Below are 24,039 nucleotides of genomic sequence, written 5' to 3' on the forward strand. Positions count from 1 at the left end.
AAAAATTGGGAAGGCAAATGGCATGTTGTCCTTTAAGGTGAAGGGGCTGGAATTTAAGATTAGGGAGGATTTGTTGTTATTGTATAGGGTGATAGTGAAACTACATCTAGAATTCTCTGCAGTTTTGGTCTATTACCTTAAAAAAAAGGATATGGTAGCAATCGAAGCAGTTAAAAAGAGATTCATCAAGCTCTTCCTGGAATTAGAGAGTTATCCTGTTTAGAGAGGCTAGATAATTTGGTATTGAGTTTATATAGAAGAATAAGAGGTGACCTTATTCAAACAATTAAATTTGTAAGGGGGCTTGACAGAGAAGATGTTGCGTTGTTTTCGCGAGTGGGAGAGTGCTGTACAAGTAAACAAACCTACAAGATTAAGGGGTCAGTCACTTAAGACTGGATGCATAGAAATTTCTTCTCTCAAACTGAGTGAATCTCTAGAATTCTCTACCTGCAAAGATTGTGGAGGTCAGATCATAAGATATATTTATGTTGGAGATAGGTAAATATTTGAAAGATTGAGGGTTATGAGGAACTGGTACAGAAAGGTAATTGAGGCTAATATAGAACATCTATAACCTTATTGGATGGTCAGGTATGTTTGAGGAGGGGTGGCCTACTCCTGCTCTTAAATTCTTGTGCTCTTGCATTGGATATTGACATTTAATTATTTTTACCTAGTTAATACTGCAAATCAGTAGGGGTAGAATTATTTTCCTTCGGCCAACAGTGATGATATGGACATAGTTAGGGAGAAAGAAATGCTTTGGAACTACCTTACAAATATCCATCGATTGATTTTTCCATAATCCTGAGAAGATTACAGATTATGGTTTTCTTCCAGATGCCATTTCCTCAGGGGACGATGAAGAGGATAGTGATGGGTCAGAAGAGACAACCATTGATGGTAACAAGATAAGTAAGTACAGGCTGAGGAGATAGACTGTAGGTTCATATAATTAAGTCAGCAAGTGCATAAAGTCATACAGGTATATCTAATTTCATATATATGAAATTGATGACCTAAAACTCTAAGCAGATAAACATTTGCAAAATACTATTTGTTTCAAGTGCACATAATGTTTTTATCCTGCAACCATCATTATACTGCTCTGGGGAACTTTAACTGAAAGTGTGGCATGAATTTTGTTATTACACCAAGGAATAAAACAAAAACTTTATGATGTTGAAGATTATCCTGGATGTGCCTACTCTTATCTAGTAATTGTGTACTTTTTTGGAGTCCATTATCATGTCCAGTTTGTCTGCCTTGTTCATGATAGGTTAATTTTGACAGGGAATTAGCTTCCGGAAGCCACTTCATATGATATAACTCTGAAAAGAATTAAAAGGAAATAAAACAGGTTGAAGGTTATTTGTAGCTTTCTCCCTTATGGCTAGGAGTTGCAGATTTAGAACCTGCACCAGATCACATTGCAATATAAAACTGAAATCACTGCTTATCAAAGTATTATTCAGTAGTTGATCTACAGTCTCATTTGTATATTAAAGCAGTTAAACATTAAACATTAGCAGTTAGACATTAAAGATCTGTTGCACTACTGGAAAAACTGGACAGTTTTTTTTGTACCTGTAGAAACATCCCCCTTTCAACTATCATCATTGTCAACTAATTCCATTCAAAAACAGCTCCATTGTTTACTATAGAATAACTAGATGGCTGTTTATAATAGAATAAAGATTTGCATAGCATATTTAAAGATAAATGCCATTTTCTGTGGGGAAGTTCCATATATGAGTTCAATTTACTCATGCTGTTGCATCTGGCAACCCTTACCTGTTGCAGTGGCTAACACATGTTGAACAGCACAATTTGGGGACAGGTCCTAGGTCATAATGTTGATCTTCTCTTGGGGCAGAGCTGGGAAGGAGTTGCCAGTTTGCCATATTGGTTATGACAGAAACGGCCTTTGAAAATTAGGAACTGATGAGAAATTCCACAGATTTGTATGTTGCTGAATATTCACTCAGTGGCTACTCTATTAGGCACAGGCTATACCTAATAAAGTGGCCACTGAGTGTATGTTTGTGGCCTTCTGCTGCTGTAGCCTATCCAGTTCAAAGATTGATGAGTCATGCATTCAGAGATGCCCTTTTGTACACCACTTTTGTAACGTGTGGTTGTTTGAGTTGCTGTTGCCTTCCTTGTCAGCTTCATCCATTCTTCTGGCCAGTCTTCTCTCTGATGTCTCTCATTAACAAGGCATTTTCACCCATAGAACAGAATTTTTATCTTGTTTTTCACAGTATTCTTTGTAAACTCTAGAGATTGTTGTGTGTGAAAATACCAGGAGATCAGCAGCTTCTGATGTACTCAAACCACCTTGTATGGCACCAGCAATCATTCCACGGTCAAAGTCACTTAGATCACATTTGCTCCCCATTCTGATGTTTGGTCGGAGCAACAATTGAACCTCTCAATCTTGTCTCTGTGCTATTATGCATTGTCTGATTAAATATTTGCATTAATGAGCAGGTGTACAGGCATACCTAATAAAGTGGCCACTGTGTGTACCAATGATAGCTTGTCCTTTATCTAGTAATGCTTCGTCTCTCTACTTGGTACAATAGACTTGATGGCATTGTGGAACAGGACAGTATTTCATTTTCAATTTAAATTGTTTATGATTGTGGTCTTAATGAATCATTTTGACATATTGGCCTGCGCTAACTTTATTCGTAGACAGCCGGTCTGTAGAGAACCAGCAGCTATCTTACACGCAGGTTACAGCTTGTCTCTGACTTTCATACATGCATGGCTAAATTCAGATCTTTAAAGTGTGCTGGTGACGGGAAATGATAACCAAGCTCAGTGTGTATGTCATGCATTAGAATGTGCCCCAACTTGGCAATTAAGTTGGTTTAGTTGAAGGAAAGTGAAGTGTTTGACAGAACAGTATACACTGAAAGGTCTGAATTCATAAATCACTGTTTTAAAATTGCAGCAGTGTAAAAAATATTAGTGTTGTTCATGATTTATTATTCTGTATATTTAAGGGCAATAAAAAAAAGAGCACAGGTTGAATGTACCACAATTAGAGCTTCCTCTCCTATTTGGAACGATGCTTGGCTGATCAAGGCTGATTCTTGACCTCAACTCACTGATGCCCAGATCTCTTAATTCCCTTAGAGTCCAAAAATCTATCAGTGCTAGTCTTGAATATACTCATTGCCTGAGTATCCAAAGTCCCATGGGTAAGTATTTAAAAGATTTACATCTCACTCTTCCACTTCTCCCTGAGTAAAGGCACAACATTCCTAAATAGCCAACCTCTTATTATGAGAATCTTCCTTATTTACAGATTCCCACCCAGGAGAAGGATCCTGTCAACATCTAACTTGTCAACCCTTCTCAGTCTTCTATCTTTCAGTAAGGGCATCTCTCGGTCTTATCAACTCTAGTCAGCATAGACCAATCCTACTTAATCTATCCTTGTAAAGTAGAATGATAACCTGCAAATACCACTGTTACAGCATAAGAATTACATTCCAACTATTTATAAAAGGAGCTTCGTATTCTAAGTTGTGTATGCTGTATCTTGACAGCAATTTTTTCATTCTCTATTTGCCTACATTAACACGTTGTTGTTATTAAAAGAGAAGCAACATTTAACACCTGTGTGCATCGCCAGCGCCAATGATAAATTTAATTTATTTACTATTATTATTGTGAGCTGATAATCTATTAATTTTGCATCTCAGAAAATATACAAGATTGAAGGGTCTCAGTCCAAGACATAGATTGTTTATTCATTTCAGACGCTGCCTGACCTGCTGAACTCCAGCATTTTGTCTGTGTTGCTTTGGATTTCCACTATCTGCAGAATCTCTTGTGTGTACAAGCTTAATCAATCCTTAGAGCTTATTGTGAAAATTCGCAGCTCGCTGTAAAACAGGGGTGTCAAACTCATTTTAGGTCACGGGCCGGATTGGGTAAATGCGACTTCATGCGGGCTGGATCAGTTGTGCACGCGCAAACCCTCCCACAGCTTTCGTTGCCTTCGTTTTTTCAACCTGCTCTCATGTATCTCAGTCTCTGCTGTAACTACAGAGTGTTCACTTTACGAATTTTGTTTCTTATGAAGAAGATTGCCTAGCAAGCATTATTTTTATGATTGGTATTAACTTATAGTTGTAGGCTACAAGGAAGTTGTGATGAGAGAGAGAAAAAACAGTTATTTTGGCTAAGATTGTTTTGGGAGCCACACCCTTTCCATTAATAAACCATTTGAAATCGAACATTAGCAGACACAAATGTAGACGTAACGAAACAAATTGTAAATGTAGGCTATACAACTGCACCTAATTTTTATTAGCCTGCTTCCAGCAATCAAACTCAGACAATGAACACAGTTAGCCTCTAATTTTTATTGAAGTGATCACATTCACAATAATAGAATAGTCAGAAAATGAATGAATAACAATATTATGACACTCAATATTTCATAATGCATTTTGCTTCCATGTCACAGTGCATCGAACAGTGTCACTAATTTTTCACTTGCTGCTTTCAGACACCTGACATCTCTTGGCTTTAACAAGCCTGTCAACATCAGGGACCAGTTTCTGGGCAGTTGTGATTTTCATAATGTCATTTAGATATCTGTGGGTCAGCTGCGAATGCAGTTTGGATTTGTTAATGTTCATTATGGAGAACACCTGCTCACAGAGATATGTTGTCCCGAACATGCAAAGGATCTTTGAGGCAAAGTCTGTCATCTTGGGGTACATCGGTTCCAGGTATTGATAGAATGAGTCCAGACCTGCAGTCTCAAATTTATATTTCAAAGCCGAGTTAGACTGAGTTTCAGTTAGTTCCATTTGGAGTTCCTCCGGCACATCTGATGCTGTGTTGACGGCAAACGGCGAGCAAAGTAGTGAGAATTCCTTTTTGAGCTGAGTGAAGATTTGGAAACAATTCTGAAACTCACTTTTCAGCCATGATATTTTGTCCTTGTACCTACCCATGCTGTCATTATTTCCATGAGTGACACACACAGACTGCAAAGAGGGGAAATGAGCTGGGTTGCTCTGGAATAGTTGCATCTCCCACAGGCCTAATTTAATTTGAAAGGCAGGAATGCTGTTGTAGTAACAAGTTTGTTGCGGCCTTGCATGTTAACATTAAGCACATTTAAGTGCTATGTTATATCCACCAAGAATGCAAGATCATGAAGCCAGTCTGGGTTATCAAACTCTGTCACTGGTTCTTGTTCATGAATAGTCCAATTTCTGCACGTAATTGAAAAAAACGTTTAAGCACAACCCCTCTGCTCAACCAGTGGACTTCAGTGTGGTAGGGTAGGCCGTATCCAATATTACTTTCAGACAAAAGTGTGTCAAATTGCCGATGGTTGAGTACCTTGGCTCTAATAAAATTAACCATTTTGATTACTTCATCCATGACATTGTCCATTTTCAGGCTCCTGCTACATAACGCTTCTTGGTGTATAATACAATGAAAATTCCAGAATTCCTGCTCTGGATTCTCTGTCTAAACGTTCTCTCTGAGTTTCACAACAACACCTGCCTCTTCCCCGACCATGGACAGTGTGCCATCTGTTGTCACGCTGACAGCGAGACTCCAGTCAACCCCCAGTCTGTCCAAGGCCTTGACGAGGCCGGAGAAAACGTCGTTCGCCATTGTGTTTGTCATGGGCACCATCTCCACAAACTCCTCAGTGACAGTCGAAGATGCATCAACACTACAAATAAATATTCCCAATTGAGCTACATCAGTCACAGTGCTGTCATCAATTACAATACAGAAGGCAATAAATGACTTCACTTTGTCTTTTAGTTGACTGTTCAAATCTCCTGCAAGGTCCCCAATTCTCTCTGCCAGAGTATTTCTTGACAAGCTGATATTACCAAAAGCCCGTCTCTTCTCAGGGCACACCAGCACAGCTGCCGTCAGCATGCATGCTTTGATGAATTCCGCACCCCCGAGTATGGCTTCGACGCAGCAGCTATTTTGTTGGCAATGATATAGCTGGCCTTGACATCTCCATTGTGAGTCTCTCGACTTTTGGTGAACACTGATTGCTGTTTTTTCAAGCTCATTTACCTTTTGCGTTCTGAGTCGTCCTGCATACTTGTGATATTTTTCTCCGTGTGACGTCTCATAGTGTCGTTTAATATTGTACTCTTGCCACAGCCACTTGTTGTGAGCATATCAGACACACAGGTTTGCCGTTGACCTCACAGAAGGAAAAAACATCTTTCCAATTATCGTTGAATATCAGACCTTCAATGTCAACTTTTCTTTTCTTGGAAAGCATTTTGAACCACAGCAGCAAACAGTCTCAGCCTTGCTACAGGTGTTAGTTACCTGAGTACTCTGTGTGTTTATACTGTGACTGACGATGTAAGTGGGGCCGTAGTGGTCTTCGGTGCAGGGTGGTAGGTGCTTATGCACAACAGGTGGTTAACTGCCACCTATTGTTTTCTAAGTACACACAACAAGCTGCTGGTGCAGCAGGTGGTACAGACAGTGGTGAGAGAGAGAGAGCGGCTGCCGTACAGATACATAATAAATGGTCGTGAATATACTATTTTTCCCCCAAGTCATCCCGCAGGCCAGATTGGACCCCTTCGCGGGCCGAAAGTTTGACACCCCTGCTGTAAAAAAACGCATTATTAGTGCAGTAAGCTTTTACTTTGCTTGAATTCTTCTGTTTTATAGAAGAGTTGTTTGCCATCTAGCTTGTAATTGTTTTTACTATTATTTAATAACCAAAATTCCTTAAATTGTTGTTCACAATTTTGCATGAAACATTTAATTAAATTATTTTGCATAATGCTTAACAAGCACTGATATTGATCATGGGTATACAAGGAGACATAGGGTCTGCTTTCCCTGGAGTGGGAGGAGATGAATGAAGAGTATAAAATCATAATGGGTATAGGTTGGGCAAACTGCAGGAATGCTTTCCCAATGTCAGAGATTTAGATGGGTTCTGAGGGGGATCTTTTTTAACCAGAGTGGAATGCACTACCTGAAAGAGTAATGGAAGCTGAGTCACTGAAAGCATTGAAAAAGTATCTAGATAAGAACTTGAATCATCTCAGCTCAAAAAGCTACAGGCTAAGTGTTAGAAAATGGGATTAATATAGATGGGTGCCCATTGATCAGCATGGACATGATTGGCCAAATGGCCTGCGTATGTGCCACGTATTAAGTTAAAAGTCCAGCCAAAGTTTAATGCTAATAGTCTTTTTTCTTTGAGGAGAACTCAAATTACTTTGTATGTTCATGTCATTAAGTATTGCAGACATTTTGTACAGTAACAGGTATTGCTTTTGTCGTTCAAAATAAATTTACTTCGAACTTATCAAAGTACATATATGCCACCATATACAACCCTGAAATTCACTTTCTTGCAGTTGTGGACATACTCAATAAATCTAGAGAGTAGTAACCATAACAGGATCAATGAAAGACCATCCAATTTGAGTGTTCAACTGTGCAAGTACAAAAGAAAGAAATAATAATAATAATAAATAAATAAATAAGCAATAAATATTGAGAACAAGAGATGAAGAGTCCTTGAAAGTGAGTTTAATGGTTGTGGGAACATTTCAATGATAGGGCGAGTGAAGTTAAACCCCGTGATTCAAGAGGCTGATGGTTGAAGGGAGTAACTTTATACTATTGATATTTAGTGGAAATGAGCTTGAAACATTGTGCTAAAAGTAAATTGTGCTAATGTGGGCAATGTTCATAATGGGTATCAAACATTACTTAATGGTTTTACCTTTACTTTGTTGTCACAAGGACCAACATCCTTTGTAACATGGTACTGTACAACCATAATTACATTAATCATTGGTATTTAACACAAAAGAACCATTGTCTCTGATTTAAATTAGTTCATGAGCTCTAGCTTGTAATTTAGAAAATATGCTCTATAAAGAAGAAAATGACTGTTCTTTAAGGAATAAAGGTCTTTAAGGCTTCAGGAAACTTGTGTTTCCCATAAGAGCTTTATGTTTATTGAAATTGTGGAGGTGACAGCTAATGGTAAGCATTGAGGGACTTATTAAGATTGAAGTACATGCAGATGGAACATGCATTTTCTAATGCAAGATTAATTCACCATGATTCCCATGTTATTTGATACCTGGATCTACTGTATTAACTTAAATTATGGAACGGATATTGAAAGGTGGGTCAGCCTTTGTACCATAACTCCAACCCTAAACTTGGTTTTAAATCAGACATGCACTCCTTCTAGTTAGGCTTACATCTAACAAGATATCTGTAGGATTATACAGCCTGAAGGTACAAGCAAACATTTATGGTTCTGATGAGAAACAGGAAAATGGGAAGACAAAAAGTAACATTAAATGAAAAAGTGAGAAATACTAGGCAGGCATTTGTTACTAAATATTTCAACATGAATTGAGTTTGCTAACCAAAGCTCAAATTTTAAAAAGTATTTCAAGGGCACTACTGATAACATCCCTAATCTTTTTCAAAATATTACTCTACCCAAGAGAGCAAGTGAAACTTCCATTTAATATTTCATTTGAATGATGATACTTTTTGCTTGTGGAACAATTCCCAAGTAATGCTTTGACATGTTATCCTAGACTTTTATGCACAAGTCTTAAAATGCTCCCCCATTCTTATCAAATACAATACTGTTGGAACTAAAATCAAATTAAGATAATGACAAAGGATCTGTATTGTTAATGAACCCTCTTACTGAGTACTGTTTCTTACCTATCTATTAGTGTAATTAGTATTGACAGTTGCAAATGTGACCTAAAGGTATTTTTTGGTCAGCACTTTGGTGTAGGCAGTGAATAGATAAAGTTTTGGTTAAGGTTTAAAATGAATTCATTTGAAAGGCATGAGTCATGGTATATTTAATGTTCAGAATTGTCTTGCAGAGATTATGTCCTGTGGATCCAACATGAATTGCCATCGTTAAAATATTGCAGAGGATAATTAGTTCTTTGTTAGAATGTTTCGGTGCCATATTTTTCCATGCGAAGCCTCTCAATATTCCATAATAATAGAGTTTATGTGTGTGATGGCCAGGTTTATTACTGGTAGGCCATCACTTTGTATAGCTCATTAAGAGTGGTAAACTTTAAAATATTGTAAGAAAATTGGAATCTTAGACTTTAAATGACTTGGTTCTTATCACATATTTAGTCATTTGTAAAGGAATTTGCTTGAATCAATGAATAACTTTTCTCTTGATGAATAATACTTCCACAAAGCTCTTGTAAACTTTCTGACAGTTTACTTATTTTGTTTATGTTCTTATTTTTTCAATGTAAATTATGAACAAAATTCCCACTAACAATAACAGATTTTTTTGAGTGAAAGGAATGTCATTGCACAGTCAGCATACTTTGGTGTGAAATAATTTAAATTGTGTTCAAACTTTTAAGATCTCAGATAGTATAAATTCCAAGCACACCTGAAATGGCAGTGAATGAATGCAAGGTGTTCTTTTGTCCACCACAAGGATGGGAAAGAAATTCAAAGCAACACACATCAAAGTTGCTGGTGAACGCAGCAGGCCAGGTAGCATCTCTAGGAAGAGGTACAGTCTACATTTCGGGCCGAGACTCTTCGTCAGGACTAACTGAAAGAAGAGCCGGACAATTGATTAGCAAAAGGAATATGAGAGGATGATGGGACAGGAGGTCCAGGGAGAAAGAAAAGGAGGAGGGGGGGAAACCCAGAGGATGGGCATGGGGTATAGTGAGAGGGACAGAGGGAGAAAAAGGAGAGAGAGAGGCGAAAAGAATGTGTGTATATAAATAAATAATGGATGGGGTACGAGGGGGAGGTGGGGCATTAGCGGAAGTTTGAGAAGTCAATGTTCATGCCATCAGGTTGGAGGCTACCCAGATGGAATACAAGGTGTTGTTTCTCCAACCTGAGTGTGGCTTCATCTTTACAGTAGAGAAGGCCGTGGGCAGACCGTGGTAATTCTTCACAGCTGATATATTTAATTAGAACTTACTGCTGGGCTCCTGATTGTACCTCAACAGAAGGCAAAGGTAGTAGAAACTCCAGGAGAATAAGAGGGGGATATCATGCTTTGGATGGGATGCAGAAATTGGCTTGATTAACAAGCAATATTAGAGATGCCTGCAATTGCATCTAGCAAAATACAAGAGGAAACTGTAACAAGAAAATGTGGAAGGAATGCCAAAGAGTTTTAGATGAAATATTCAACAGTTAGCAATTAAAATTTAAATGTACAAACGGGCTTTGTTCAATTTTATTATAGAAAATGTTATTGAATATTCCATCTACCCAAAGCTAGTATGAACTAAGCATTTGAATGGTAAATCTATGTCTGCAAGGAAGCAAGAATACAAATTAGTATTTAATGTATATACAGTGGTTGGATTCAGCAGTTTTGACAATGTGTACCTTCATTTGGTCAAGAGTACACAGTGTAACATGATTTCTTGTTAAGTAAACATGATGAGTCAAAGTATTTATTGGTCAAGAATAACAATGCAGCAAATTTGTTTAGCTGTGGTGAAGCTCGAAAGTGAAACTAGTCGTATGTGATTCGATATGAATTCAAACAGTCAAATCTGTGTGAGAGAATAAATTTCTGAAGTTTGAACAAATTTCCCTTAGAATATCTAGCTTACTATCATTACAGGAACCTGTATACTGTTGCCTCATTTGTATGTACTTAAAGTGAATGACCTGAAATTATGTAGGTTTAAATTATTCATCAGTTTTACTACGCTTCAAGCGATTACAAAAATATAAAGGACAAACTATATTTCTTCTTAATAGATAACTATAATTTTGTTTTGCAATATTGCTGTGCAGACAGGCCTTTTGCTGAGTTTCCTCAGAGTAAAATAAACACCACAAGAAAATATAAAAAAGAAAATGTCAACATTTTGGGCTATTGATTACTACCTAGCCTGGATTCATTGCTGATGATAGAACTGTAGAATAGAAGCCTTCCTAATGGTAAGAGAGTATAGAAAAAGGTCCAAAATAGGAAATGGAATAAGGTCAGGTTTAAGCCAATTATTGTTTTTAACTCCACATTAGTTTGATTTATTTCAGGAAGTTCAGGTTGCAGTTAGAAATAGAATTTCGCATAAGTTAAAGCAAATGTACAAACATTCTAGATGTTCCATTTATTAAGATAAGGACTGATATTTTGACTAATAGAATTTTTGAATTTAATAAAAATTTGTGAGGATTAATCTGGGGCTGAAGAAAGCAAGTTCTGCTGCCTTTATTGAATGAAAGTGTATTAATTGATTATACTATACTATATATATCCTGTGATTAAAAGGATCACAGAGAGTCCAAAAATTAATAAAGGCTAAAATCTGACTTGCATTATTTTTTCAGATAGCTGGGTGTGTAGTCTTCTAGTATTGGAGTTCATTCACTTGTGTGCTTAGAGGTAGTGAATTTGCAACCAGTTCCCATGCCTGTATTTTGAATGCTTTCCTCATTGCCCTGGAGCTTGTGCAGTCATGGCATATCTGTAGAATCTCAGTCCAAACAGCTTGAAATGTGCACATCAATAGAAAATGGTGTTTTCCAAAAGAAGCTCTGTACCGTGACGTTTGCTGCTTCTAGTAAAATCTGAAGTGTTTGTTTTAAATAGACCCTTTATTCCTATCAAGATGGAGGGAAGATCAAAACATGAAACAACTAACAAGCTGCTGTTTCTCTTCTAAGAGAGGGAAAATAGCCACAGTTAACATCCAGTTTTTACATTTGTTAATTTCCTTTGGATCCACTGATTCATTATTTTGTGCAGAATATTAATTATAGTTGCAAGTTAGAATTGGGAACTCAGTTATTTTGGTTCTGCAGTTTTATTTTCAGAGAAAACTTTACCATCCTAAGTCTGATGAAGTCATACCATGCTGCTTCTGATACCTTCTGGGGGAGGTGAAAACTCTTAAGCTACCATCTCGCCTTTCTCACTGGGACAACAAGCAAGCTGGAAAATCGGGCAGCGAGTTTAGATGCCCATTTCCTTACCTAATGTAATTTCCAAGTATGCCTTTAAATGTACTACTGACCAAACCAGGCAAAACATGCCCCTATCCACAGATGTGCAACGCATGTCATCCATGGAAGAATCATTTACTTGAGGCTTTCAGTAACCCATCAGTGGACCTGTTTTTACATCAAGGTATTCATGCTACTTCAGGCTCACACAAGCTACTGATTATTTTTTCCAAACTCTACTGTTAACCTATAAAAAATCAGGAGGCTGAGGTACAGTCAGCATTATTTTGGTACTTGCAACTGAAGGTGATTACAGTTTATTGTTTTGGCCTCAATCTTGTAGTGTTTTCCAGTATAGAATCTTTATAGATCTGCTTGGTTCACTTTATTCCTCTGTCTCTCGCCATCCCCTCCCAACCTTAATTGAATGATGTTTTACTTACTACAGGAAGATTTGCTCTAAATAGCATTAAAGTAACATTGGTGATTGTTCGAAACAGGTCCCCCATACTGGACTCAGCCTAATAAAATGGAAAAGAGATTGCACGCTGTGCCAGCAGCCAACACCGTGAAGTTTCGCTGCCCAGCAGCAGGGAACCCAAAACCAACAATGCGATGGTTAAAAAATGGCCGTGAGTTCAAACCTGAATATCGAATGGGTTCATATAAGGTAAGGGTTACTTTTCTTATTTATAATGGCATAAATTTTATAAATTTATAGATTGGCCTCTAACGAAGATCAATGTAAAAGAAAATCTTGAAAATTGATTTACATTGTCCCAAGTCATCTCGGAAACCAGTATGTTGCTGGAGGTTTGTGGTGTACGTGACTTGGTTAGATTCAGTGCAGTGGTTTTTCCACTTGGCAGAAACAGTGGGACCAAACAGGTTTACACTTGTGCACACAGCTTTCTGCTTTTCAATGTAGACAGTTCTGTTTGTGTCTTGCTCATGTACAATCACTGCTTTCAGTTATGAAGTGTCTTTAATGTGGAAAGAGTTGTGTTTCCAAGCATAACAAAAATTGGTTCTTCATCCAAAAGAGGTGGTTGTAGGAGGGCAAGCATATGCTTAATCAAAGAGTTTGGTTTCAAGAAGCATAGGGAGATGGAGAAGCTGAGAAGTCTGGAGTTGGCGTTTCACAGTCTAGGATAAATGATACAAGAAAAATGAAGTCAGTGGGGTTTCATTTACTGAAGGGGTAAAAACGATAAAGAGAAAGGGTATCGCTGAGGAATTAGAACACTGATATTAAATATCAAGACTGGGGGAAAGTGGGCTACGAAAAGAATTCCAGGTGGATGGGGAATGAAAGGAGTAATTGGGAGCTGTTTCTGTGATGAAGCACTGTGTAGCAAACAAGTATCAAAGATTTTTCCAGCTGTCAAAAATAAAAAGATCAGGACTATGTCAGCCCATTCAGGCACTAAAATCTGATTGATACTGATGCTTTCCCAAATCTGATTTTAGCTTTTGAATTTAACCTGCTTTGTTAGGATATAAAATCAAATTTAAGAATCTTCTATATCCACTCTGGAATGAAAAGTGACCTCTGATTTGATTACTGCACCTCACATACTAAAGTTCTAATCTTGTAACACTCTGGTATAACTAACCTCTATACAATGTTTTGGCAAGGTATTGTAGCCAATATCTGAATTAATTTGAACTAGCAGTTGACAGTACTAGATAACTGCTAATGGTACCCCATTTCTGATTTTACATTGGTTTGATGAATCATAAAAAAAGTTAGATGGGGATTTAAGATAGCCAGTCTGTTGCTGCTTGTATTCCTATCCTGCAAAGTTGAAAATTGTCCTGAATGTATACGAACCTGCTGTGAGCATCAAGTGATATTTTGAATATTTTTCTAAGCAATAACGCAGTGAACAACACATATAATCTGAAGCTTTGTTCATCAGTCAGTTTTGCAATGGCGCTGCTTGTCAAATTATAATATTACAGTGCATTTAGTGAAATTTCCAAACCTCACTTTATGCATGAACTAGAAGTCCTTGCATTAGAATTTAAAATCTGTGTTACATTTGTATGTGTGCCAGAACTGTTTATATTCTGGACGCTACTGCCTTTGAATTTCACATGTTGCCAGTGTACTGTAAGCACCAGAAAATAAGAAAGGTTGTTTACAAAAGCAGATGGAAGGTTTCTTTTTGCATTTTAGTGTACTGAGATTTGAACTGTTAGGCTACAGGACAAAGCATCTGCCAAATGCTCTGTCTGCAAGATAGAGTCTCTCATTCAACAATGAGTGTCAAGTCAGTCATAAATCAAATAAAGGAGGGCAAGAGGCGTCAAACCTTCTATATGTGAGACAATCACAGATGATGTTTAGTCTGGTCTGTATGACTTAAAACTGGTTCGTTTATTGGAAAAGAATAGTGATGTGAAGTTTTTCTTGTAGAGACTGTGTATGAAGCCTGTTTGGTTCCTACAGTTCTACGAATTTGTATCAAAATTAGAATTTGGGATCTAAAACTCACATATAATAAATTATTCAGGATGTAAAAGAACCTTTCATTGCTGGGGATATCGCAGTGTAGTTATGCCAGTTTGGTCCTTATCTCTCAACACTTCAAAAATTGTTTTCACATAATGAGAAGCTGACAGAATGGACCTCACACTATGAATGGGACATTGTGTGGAAAACACAAGATCAACCTTTTATCTGCCTACTGATTTCTTAGCATAAAGTTTATCAATACATTGTGAAATGGCAGTAAAAGCAGGTGCATTTATTGATATTGCATCTGCTCTTGAATGTAGAGTGATACTGGATTCAAAACAAATGCTTGATTTTAAATTTCTAAACAATCGGAAACTAAGAAAACTTGTATTTTAATTATTGTATTTTATCGAATTTCCAATTGAGTTTCAAATTTACAATCTGAATGTTGAGTTCAATGATGTCCAAGCATGACCACTATTTTATTTCTCCAGCTGTCATTTATAGTTCTAATGACATTGACAAAACTTAGACCCAAATTTTGATTCTTTGCTTGTTCTTTGTTCCCCTCGCTTGCCTCTTAGTCTGCAAAGTGTATGTTTTATCTCTCACCAATTCTGACAAAAAATTAGCATTTCTTTATATCTCCTTCACTAAAATAGTGTGTGTCCTATTGAATATTTTAAGCAGTTTAGTGTTTTGTTTCAAATTTCTGTACCAGAATGCTTTACATGGCAAACAGGGCTGGCATAGTGTAGTGGTTAGCACAACACTTTACAGTACTGTAACAGTGACCGGGATTCAATTCCCACAGCTGCCTGTAAAGCGATTGTACATTCTCCCTGTGACCATGTGGGTTTCCTTCCACAGTCCAAAGACCTACTGGTTGGTAGGTTAATTGGTCATTGTAAGTTGTCCTGTGATGAGGCTAGGATTAAAATGAAGAGCTGGAAGGGCCTATTCCTTGCTGTATCTCAATAAATATAAAAATAAAAAGCATCTGTGGAGAAACAGAATCGGATTTTAGGTCGGTGCCCTTAATCAGAACTAGAAAAGTGAGAAATTGAGCATGTCTTAAATTGCAGAGTGGCAGGGGTGGAGAGGGAATTTCTGTAATAGGGTGGAGGCCTGGTTGCCCAGTAACATAATTGCTTTCTCTCTGCAATTTAAAACATGTTTGTTTTCTCACGTTTCTGTTTCTGAAGAAGGATCTTTAACCTAAACAGTTAACCATATTTCTCTTTCCATGGATGCTGCCTGACCTGCTGAGTTCTTGTGGTATTTTTTGCTTTTCTGATGATGTGGTAGAGGAGTGTTTGATGCCTCTAGGTCTCTACTCAGTGGAGTTCAAAAAGATGAGGAGGTATCTCACTGAAACTGAATGAATACCTAAAGCCCTGGATGTTGTGGATCTGGAAAGCATGTTTCTGTTAGTAGGAGCATCTAGGAACTTAGGGCACAGCCTCTAAATAATGGGATGTCTCTTTAAAACTGATGAGGAGTAATATCTTCAGTCAGAGTATAGAGGATCTGTGGAATCATTTACCACAGAAGGTGGTGGAGGCCAGGTTTTTGAGTGGTATTTAAGGCAGAGATTAAGTAATTCTTGATTTTTAAAACCATAAAACGTTATGGGAAAACAGGAGGAAAAAAATTCACCATGATTGAGTGGTGGAACAAACTTGATGGGCAGAGTGGCCTTATTTTCCTCCTACATTTTGTGATCTTGTGGATTACTTTGGGACCTTCCATCCACAAGCACAATGCTCAGCTCTACAATGAATGTGTGAATCACTTATTCCACACATAGATGGGCTACTGTTAGCAGATCAGAAAAAGGAAGGATCATTTCCTGTCAAAGGTCAAGGATCTGAGATAATTCTATTTTTTCCACAGGGTGCTGTCTGATCTACTGAGTTTTTATAACTTTTTCATTTTAAATTTCCAATATCCAAAACATACTGATTTTATAGCATTAATTTTTGAATACATAATATAAAATGTGTAGGATTAGTCAATAAACCATTTAATCCTTTTCTACAATTCACCTACATCCCTAAGTAGATTGAGGAGCTAACTTTATACTGTCCATTTATAAATTTGCTTTACAAAAATCTTCTCAAAGTTAGAAGTATCATCTCAAAGATTCAGAGTACATTTATTATCAAAATTTGTATGTAGCATACAACCCTGGGATTCATCTTCCCCACCCCTCCCGCCAGACAGCCACAAAACAAAGAAACACCATGTTCAAAGAAAACATCAAACACCCACTGTGCAAAAAAAAAAGCAAAATCATGTAAGTGGCAAAAAAAAAGGCAAATAACAGACAGAATGTAAAACATAAAACTGCAGAGTCGTAGAAACAGTCTAGAAATGTTCAGTGTAGTTCAGTAGTGTTCAGTTCAATTTAGCGCTGTGTGGTTCACTGACTGCAGACCGCAGAGCTAGTCTGCGTCAAAATATCCCAATCAAAATCACACAAAACAGCAATATAAAAAGGTGTAACAAGAAGCCAGAAAGACTTGGAATATGAACTCTGCATAATTTGCCATAGTTATGGTGGATGAAGCTGCCATGGTGAATTGAACTTGTGCTTGCATATCTTTTGGGAATCCTGCGGACTAATAGTTCAGCAAAGTAACCACTATGCCCAAATAATGCAATCCACCTCTTGCATTAGATAAGTTAAGCATCTGACTTTCTATCTCAGTGCATAAATCATTAATTATTGTTATGAACAGCTGGGGCACTACACAGGTCCTGTAAGGATAATATGCTGCTGTATCTCTCAGTTCTGTCTCCTGCCTTTCAGTACCTTGTTCAATTATTGCCACAGTGGGGGGGGGGGAGGGTGGAAATCTGCAAGATAGGATAGAGTATCTATATCTATATATATCTGTTAGTTTAAGGCATAGGAGGGAAGTAAGGTAAGGTTGATGAATGATTTCTAAGCAGACCAAAGTTATTACATATTATTAAGCTAAATTCAATAGGTCTCTACAATAAGAACTAATAAGGAACCATAGCAAAACAGCAGCAGTACATAACGGATTCTCTGTTCTAATGCATCAACTTCTATTATAGTACAATGGGCCCAAAATGGAAATGCACTTTTCTGGTAATCACCATCTATTCAATTCCAGGGATCAAGCTGAGTCAAAAACATACAGTTAAATCTTGACATTTAGTACATGATACTTAATTATGACTATCAAAAAATTGCTGCTTTTTCAACAGATTCGACCTCCACACTGGAGTCTTATTATGGAAAGCGCTGTTCCATCCGATAAGGGCAATTATACATGTGTGATAGAAAATGCTCATGGATCCATAAATCATACATATCATTTAGATGTAGTAGGTAAGTGGACATATAATCACCAAGCACCAAGATGATGTTAAATTTTAGAAATTATGACATAGTAAAATTATTTTGCTAGTTTTGCAGATGAAGGAACATTTCAGCACACTATTTTATGTTAGAATATGACCATGTTTTCTGTTAATGCTGGCTGCATAAAATTTTGATAATATATTTTAGTTGCAGCATAAATGGACAGCACAACTTTTGATTCTTTATACTTGGTAAAGAATTTTGATGTTGTAATGTGCATCTTCTTGACAGGACACTAAAGAAAAAACCTGCCAGTAATGGCTGCTGGATCATTTATCACATGTTTTACATGAGGTTTAGGAAGCAAGGATCAGGTGGGTCTATTGAGGAATATAGGGTAGCAAGGAAGGAGCTTAAGAAGGGGCTGAGAAGAGCAAGGAGGGGGCATGAGAAGGCCTTGGCGAGTAGGGTAAAGGAAAACCCCAAGGCATTCTTTAATTATGTGAAGAACAAAAGGATGACAGGAGTGAAGGTAGGACCGATTAGAGGTAAAGGTGGGAAGATGTGCCTGGAAGCTGTGGAAGTGAGCAAGGTTCTCAGTGAATACTTCTCTTCGGTATTCATCAATGAGAGGGAACTTGATGATGGTGAGGACAGTATGAGTGAGGCTGATGTTCTGGAGCATGTTGATATTAAGGGAGAGGAGGTGTTGGAGTTGTTAATATACATTAGGACAGATAAGTCCCCGGGGCCTGACGGAACATTCCCCAGGCTGCTCCATGAGGCGAGGGAAGAGATTGCTGAGCCTCTGGCTAGGATCTTTATGTCCTCGTTGTCCACGAGAATGGTACCAGAGGATTAGAGGGAGGCGAATGTTGTCCCCTTGTTCAAAAAAGGTAGTAGGGATAGTCCGGGTAATTATAGACCAGTGAGACTTACATCTGTGTGGGAAAGCTGTTGGAAAAGATTCTTAGAGATAAGATCTGTGGGCATTTAGAGAATCGTGGTCTGATCAGGGACAGTCAGCATGTCTTTTTGAAGGGCAGATCGTGTCTAACAAGCCTGATAGAGTTCTTTGAGGAGGTGACCAGGCATATAGATGAGGGTAGTGCAGTGGATGTGATCTACATGGATTTTAGTAAGGCATTTAATAAGGTTCCCCAGGGCAGGCTTATTCAGAAAGTCAGAAGGCATGGGATCCAGGGAAGTTTGGCTAGGTGGATTCAGAATTGGCTTGCCTGCAGAATGCAGAGGGTCGTGGTGGAGGGAGTACATTTGGGTTGGAGGGTTGTGACTACTGGTGTTCCACAAGGATCAGTTCTGGGACCTCTACTTTTTGTGATTTTTATTAACGACCTAGATGTGGGGGTAGAAGGGTGGGTTGGTAAGTTTGCAGACGACACAAAGGTTGGTGGTGTTGTGGATAGTGTAGAGGATTGTCGAAGATTGCAGAGAGACATTGATAAGATGCAGAAGTGGGCTGAGAAGTGGCAGATTGAGTTCAACCCGGAGAAGTGTGAGGTGGTACACTTTGGAAGGACAAACTCCAAGGTAGAAGACAAAGTCAATGGTAGGATACTTGGTAGTGTGGAGGAGCAGAGGGATCTGGGGGTACATGCCCACAGATCCCTGCAAGTTGCCTCACAGGTAGGTAAGGTAGTTAAGAAAGCTTATGGGGTGTTTGCTTTCATAAGTCAAGGGATAGAGTTTAAGAGTTGCGAGGTAATGATGCAGCTCTATAAAACTCTGGTTAGGCCACACTTGTCCAGTTCTGGTCACCTCACTATAGGAAGGATGTGGAAGCATTGGAAAGCGTACAGAGGAGATTTACCAGGATGCCGCTTGGTTTAGAGAGTAGGGATTATGATCAGAGATTAAGGGAGCTAGGGCTTTACTCTTTGGAGAGAAGGAGGATGAGAGGAGACATGATAGAGGTGTACAAGATATTAAGAGGAAAAGATAGAGTGGATAGCCAGCGCCTCTTCCCCAGGGCACCAGTGCTCAATACAAACGGACATGGCTTTAAGGTAAGAGGTGGGAAGTTCAAGAGGGATATTAGAGGAAAGTTTTTTACTCAGAGATTGGTTGGTGTGTGGAATGCACTGCCTGAGTCAGTGGTGGAGGCAGATACACTAGTGAAATTTAAGAGACTACTAGACAGGTATATGGAGGAATTTAAGGTGGAGGGTTACGTGGAAGGCAGGGTTTGAGAGTCAGCACAACATTGTGGACTGAAGGGCCTGTACTGTGCTGTACTGTTCTATGTTTTAAACAAAGAAAACAGCAAGGCTTAATTTTTTTTAATTATTCAGTTTGTTGCCGTATTTTCAGCTGTGTTTTTTGATGTTGTATATGGTCCATTTAGGAGGGAACATAAATAGAGTAAAATCATTAAAAAAAAGGTTGTGAAGTGCATAGGCAGTTACCTTCTGCTGGAAAATTGCAGTTTAAAAAAATACTACACGCAGAGATATTAGTTGGTTTGCGCAAAGCAACCAAACAATATCCTTTTTCTTACCCAAAGCATTATTCATAGCTTCAACAATCAGTGTTAGGAGACAGCTTTGTGAGATATGTAAACAATTACTGTTCTGCCAAATGATGACTTCACAACACGTATTCTCCATGGTAGAGAATCCATAAATAGAATAGTTCTGAGCTGAAATGACTTACTTTCAATGACAATGTCTGACAAGGATTGTCTTTGGCCGTCTGATTCTGGGGTACAGTAATGTGAACCCGACACAGTCAAATCCTTCTTTGGAATTTAACGTAAAAGGCATTCAATTTGATTTTTTCAGCAATGCACAAGTTTTTTTACATACTTGAATTATTATATATATTTCATTTTCATGTGAATATATAATAGTTTCTATGGAATAAGATTTATTTTTTGAAAGTATGTACTCTGTGGAAAAGGCTGCAGCCAAAATACAGTTTTTCACAGATTAATAAAGCATTTTTTTGGAATATTGTTTCATAACTTTCATTTTCAGTTAGGTGACATTTTCTGCAAGAGCCAAGTATATTGCATAAAATTCACATTTATCTTTAACTTTTATTTTGCTTTTTGCATATTTATTAAAATAATGTAACTGAAAACACAAGTGCTAGGGTATCTTCAGGCTAGAATCCTTCAGAAGATTACTAAACTAAAATGTCTTCATTCAGTTTCTAACTATGAGTAAATCTGATTTTCAAAACAGCCTGTGATTTACAATTGTGAATTAACATTATAATCTAAAAGAATGCTAATACTATAGTCTGGAAGTATTAATTTTGCCTCTGTCTGACCACAAAATATTTGCCAGTTGAAATTGTAACACACAGCGTTAACATTCTGGATAAATACACACTCTCCATTCATTAGCAATGGCATAATTGGCATTGAAGTGAACTTGTTCATTTGTCCACCTGCATTTTTTTACATATCCTTCCTTGAGTCTTTAGAAATGTGTTAGTTGTGATTCAGTGTATTTGCAATTAGAAGCTAAACTAATCTACAAGTAGGATAATATTTTAATTTGTAGTGTGCCACCAATTTTTCAAAGTTGAGGAATAAGTCTGCTATGTAGTTTGAAAGAGATAGATGACCTTCATCCCCATTAGATTGCAAGTTAACCGTCACTCCCAAAGTTTGATAGCTTGAGTAAATTATGAAATTACGATTGTTTTTATTCCCAAAGGCTTGTAGAATGCCAATCTAGAGGACAGCCTTGAACATGAAAGTGGTGGTGCAGGAGAAAGATAATGGATGTGGGTGTAGTGGTTGCCCATAGATGCTGGTTAAGTCATTGTATTTAAAGAGATGTCTGTAAATGTGGAAGAGGTCCACAGATTGAAAACACACTTTAATCCCAACTGATTTTAGTCAAAAGACTTGTGTGAGTATTGAATAACAAGGTTGGAAAGGCAACCTAGGGAGTTTTAAAAGTAGGTGATATTAGAGAAACAGATTGAGATTCTAATAGTTCTTGTATTGGGTCAGAGAAGTTCAATCTCATTTCTTGCCCTCCCCTGAAGTCATTTTGGCTGCCATGTCTTTTTTAATTTAATATTCACTTTCAGCATGATTAAAATTCCAAATTTGAAGTTGTTCTTGGCAGAAGATCAAGTGCTGATCAAATCATGATTAGGTGACGTAATGCTTACCTTATGTTTTTAAGCATGTATAATTTTCTGAGTTCACTGTCTCAGTTCAAAAGTGACATGTTTTTTTTAAACTGAAATCTGGTTTAAAACAAAACTTAACTGACCAGTTTGGTTGTTTTCATAGTGGTTTTAATTTGATTCTTTTATGAATATTTCTAAATGGTGCAGTGTGAAGATAACTTTAACATCATTTGATAACAGATTATCAGCCAAAATTTAATTATAGATTTAAAACTACACTCCCAACACCAAAATCTTATCCAAATGCTGTTAGTGTTCATAGCTATTAATACATTTTCAGTCTTGACTAGTTTCATAATTCAGCCTCTTAGAGAGTTATACGGTATTGATCTGTAACAATTACAGGTATGCGTCGCTTAATGTCCATGATACGTTCTGTGAAATCAGACGTTATGTGACTTGGACATTGTGCGAACACCATATTATATAACAAACCTATATGAAGTACTGTAGTGCACCTGTATTGACTAAATAGCCAAGAACTTACACTAAAACTGTATACTATACACTATAATACATATATACACTATAATTTTTTATTTCATTTTAACATTTTTAATTTTTTTCACTTTTTAAACTTTTATGTAAACACGTTCTTAGCCCATGTCACACATAGATCATCCACGTCACTGTTCTCAACTTCCTCATGGTGATCCACTGGAAGAGTTTCAGGTCGAATAACCTGTGTTTGGAAGCCATGATGCACTTTACGGTAATATTTTCGAAAGAAAATTAAACAGAGAGATAACACTACTACACTCAAGATAGGTGCGATACACGAGATTGGTTATGTCCGCTACGTCACGTTCTCCGATCGGACATAACCAATCTCGTGTATCGTGGACGTTAAGTGACGCACACCTGTACTTTTCTAGTTGCATTGAAAAGGTGGCTGAGCTAATTGTTTGCATTTGTTTAATTTGTAGCAACATTTGAATACATTTACTAGTGCATCATTTAGGAAGTTCCAGAACACCTTCTTGTTTATATTCTGTCTCAAGTAACCATGACATGAACTGGTATAATCTCTTCAATCAGAGCACAAAATTTCATAGGTCATTGGAGGCTTGGGTTTAAACATCTGGTTTAGTTCACTACCAAAATAACTACTGGACTTTTTGTACCAGTAACACAGAAACAAAAAGAACCATAAAACATCAAGAATGTTAATAATTATGCATTCATAATTTGAACATTTTGAACATCAATTTTTTGAAGATTATCTACTTCAAATTATTTTTACTTGACTTTATGTCTTTGGTTGTACTTCCCTGTCATAACTAGTTGTAACTTTGAGTTTGTTTAATCTTTTCAATTTTAGATTTTGTTAAATTTGATGTATTCTGACAACAAATTTCTGTTCCTCTAATGTTTCCTCATAATAAAATCCACCATACTTCAGATCGAATTTGTCTTTGTCAGTTTTCTTTCCCACCCATCCATTGTTTGCAAAGGTGTTCTTGATTGTGTTTGAGTGTTGTGTTTTGTGATTTTCAAGCATCAATATGATTGCATAAACTTAGTTCAAGCTGCTAATCTGCTTGTATTGCATGGCCACATTTTCTATATATTGTCATTATTTTGTGAATGTTTGCCTTCAATTTCTTGAATGTTTAATGATACAACATCATTATTAAATAGATCTTTTCAAAAAATGTGAAAAAGCCTGAGGTAATGAATATACTGCTGAGAAATGTAACTGTTCTGTTTTAATAGAGAATAAATACAGGTCTTCTGTGTCAATCAAGTTATATTTGAAACATATCAAATCTCATAGCACCATGAGGTGATTGAATGATGGAGCAGATTTGATGAGCTGAATGGCCTAATTCTCATCCTATGCCTATTGTCTTATGCATAAAATATTATCTATTTTGCTGAATAGTTGGATAAATTCCATAAGACGATAACATATAGGAGCAGAATTAGGCCATTTGGCCCATCGAGTCTGCTCTGCCATTTCATCATGGCTGATCCAATTTTCCTCTCAGCCCAATCTCCTGCCTTCTCCCCATATCCCTTCATGCCCAAACCAATCAAGAATCTATCAACCTCTGCCTGAAATATA

General features: G+C 37.4%; 1 protein-coding gene across 9 annotated transcripts in view; it reads left to right on the plus strand.

The window, feature by feature from the left end:
- The window catches only part of LOC140185804 (fibroblast growth factor receptor 2-like), a 191,566-nt gene that overhangs the window by 115,708 nt on the left and 51,819 nt on the right, over nt 1-24,039 (plus strand). For 8 of the 9 annotated variants that reach the window (XM_072239510.1, XM_072239508.1, XM_072239512.1 and 5 more), the window contains 3 exons: nt 844-918; nt 12,498-12,667; nt 17,702-17,825. In XM_072239510.1, the coding sequence (XP_072095611.1) occupies nt 844-918; nt 12,498-12,667; nt 17,702-17,825 (369 nt within the window). The remainder of the gene's footprint in view (nt 1-843; nt 919-12,497; nt 12,668-17,701; nt 17,826-24,039) is intronic. The other variant, XM_072239517.1, reaches the window with a different exon arrangement.

This window comes from Mobula birostris, chromosome 21 (assembly GCF_030028105.1).
Source record: "Mobula birostris isolate sMobBir1 chromosome 21, sMobBir1.hap1, whole genome shotgun sequence".
Taxonomy (NCBI): domain Eukaryota; kingdom Metazoa; phylum Chordata; class Chondrichthyes; order Myliobatiformes; family Myliobatidae; genus Mobula; species Mobula birostris.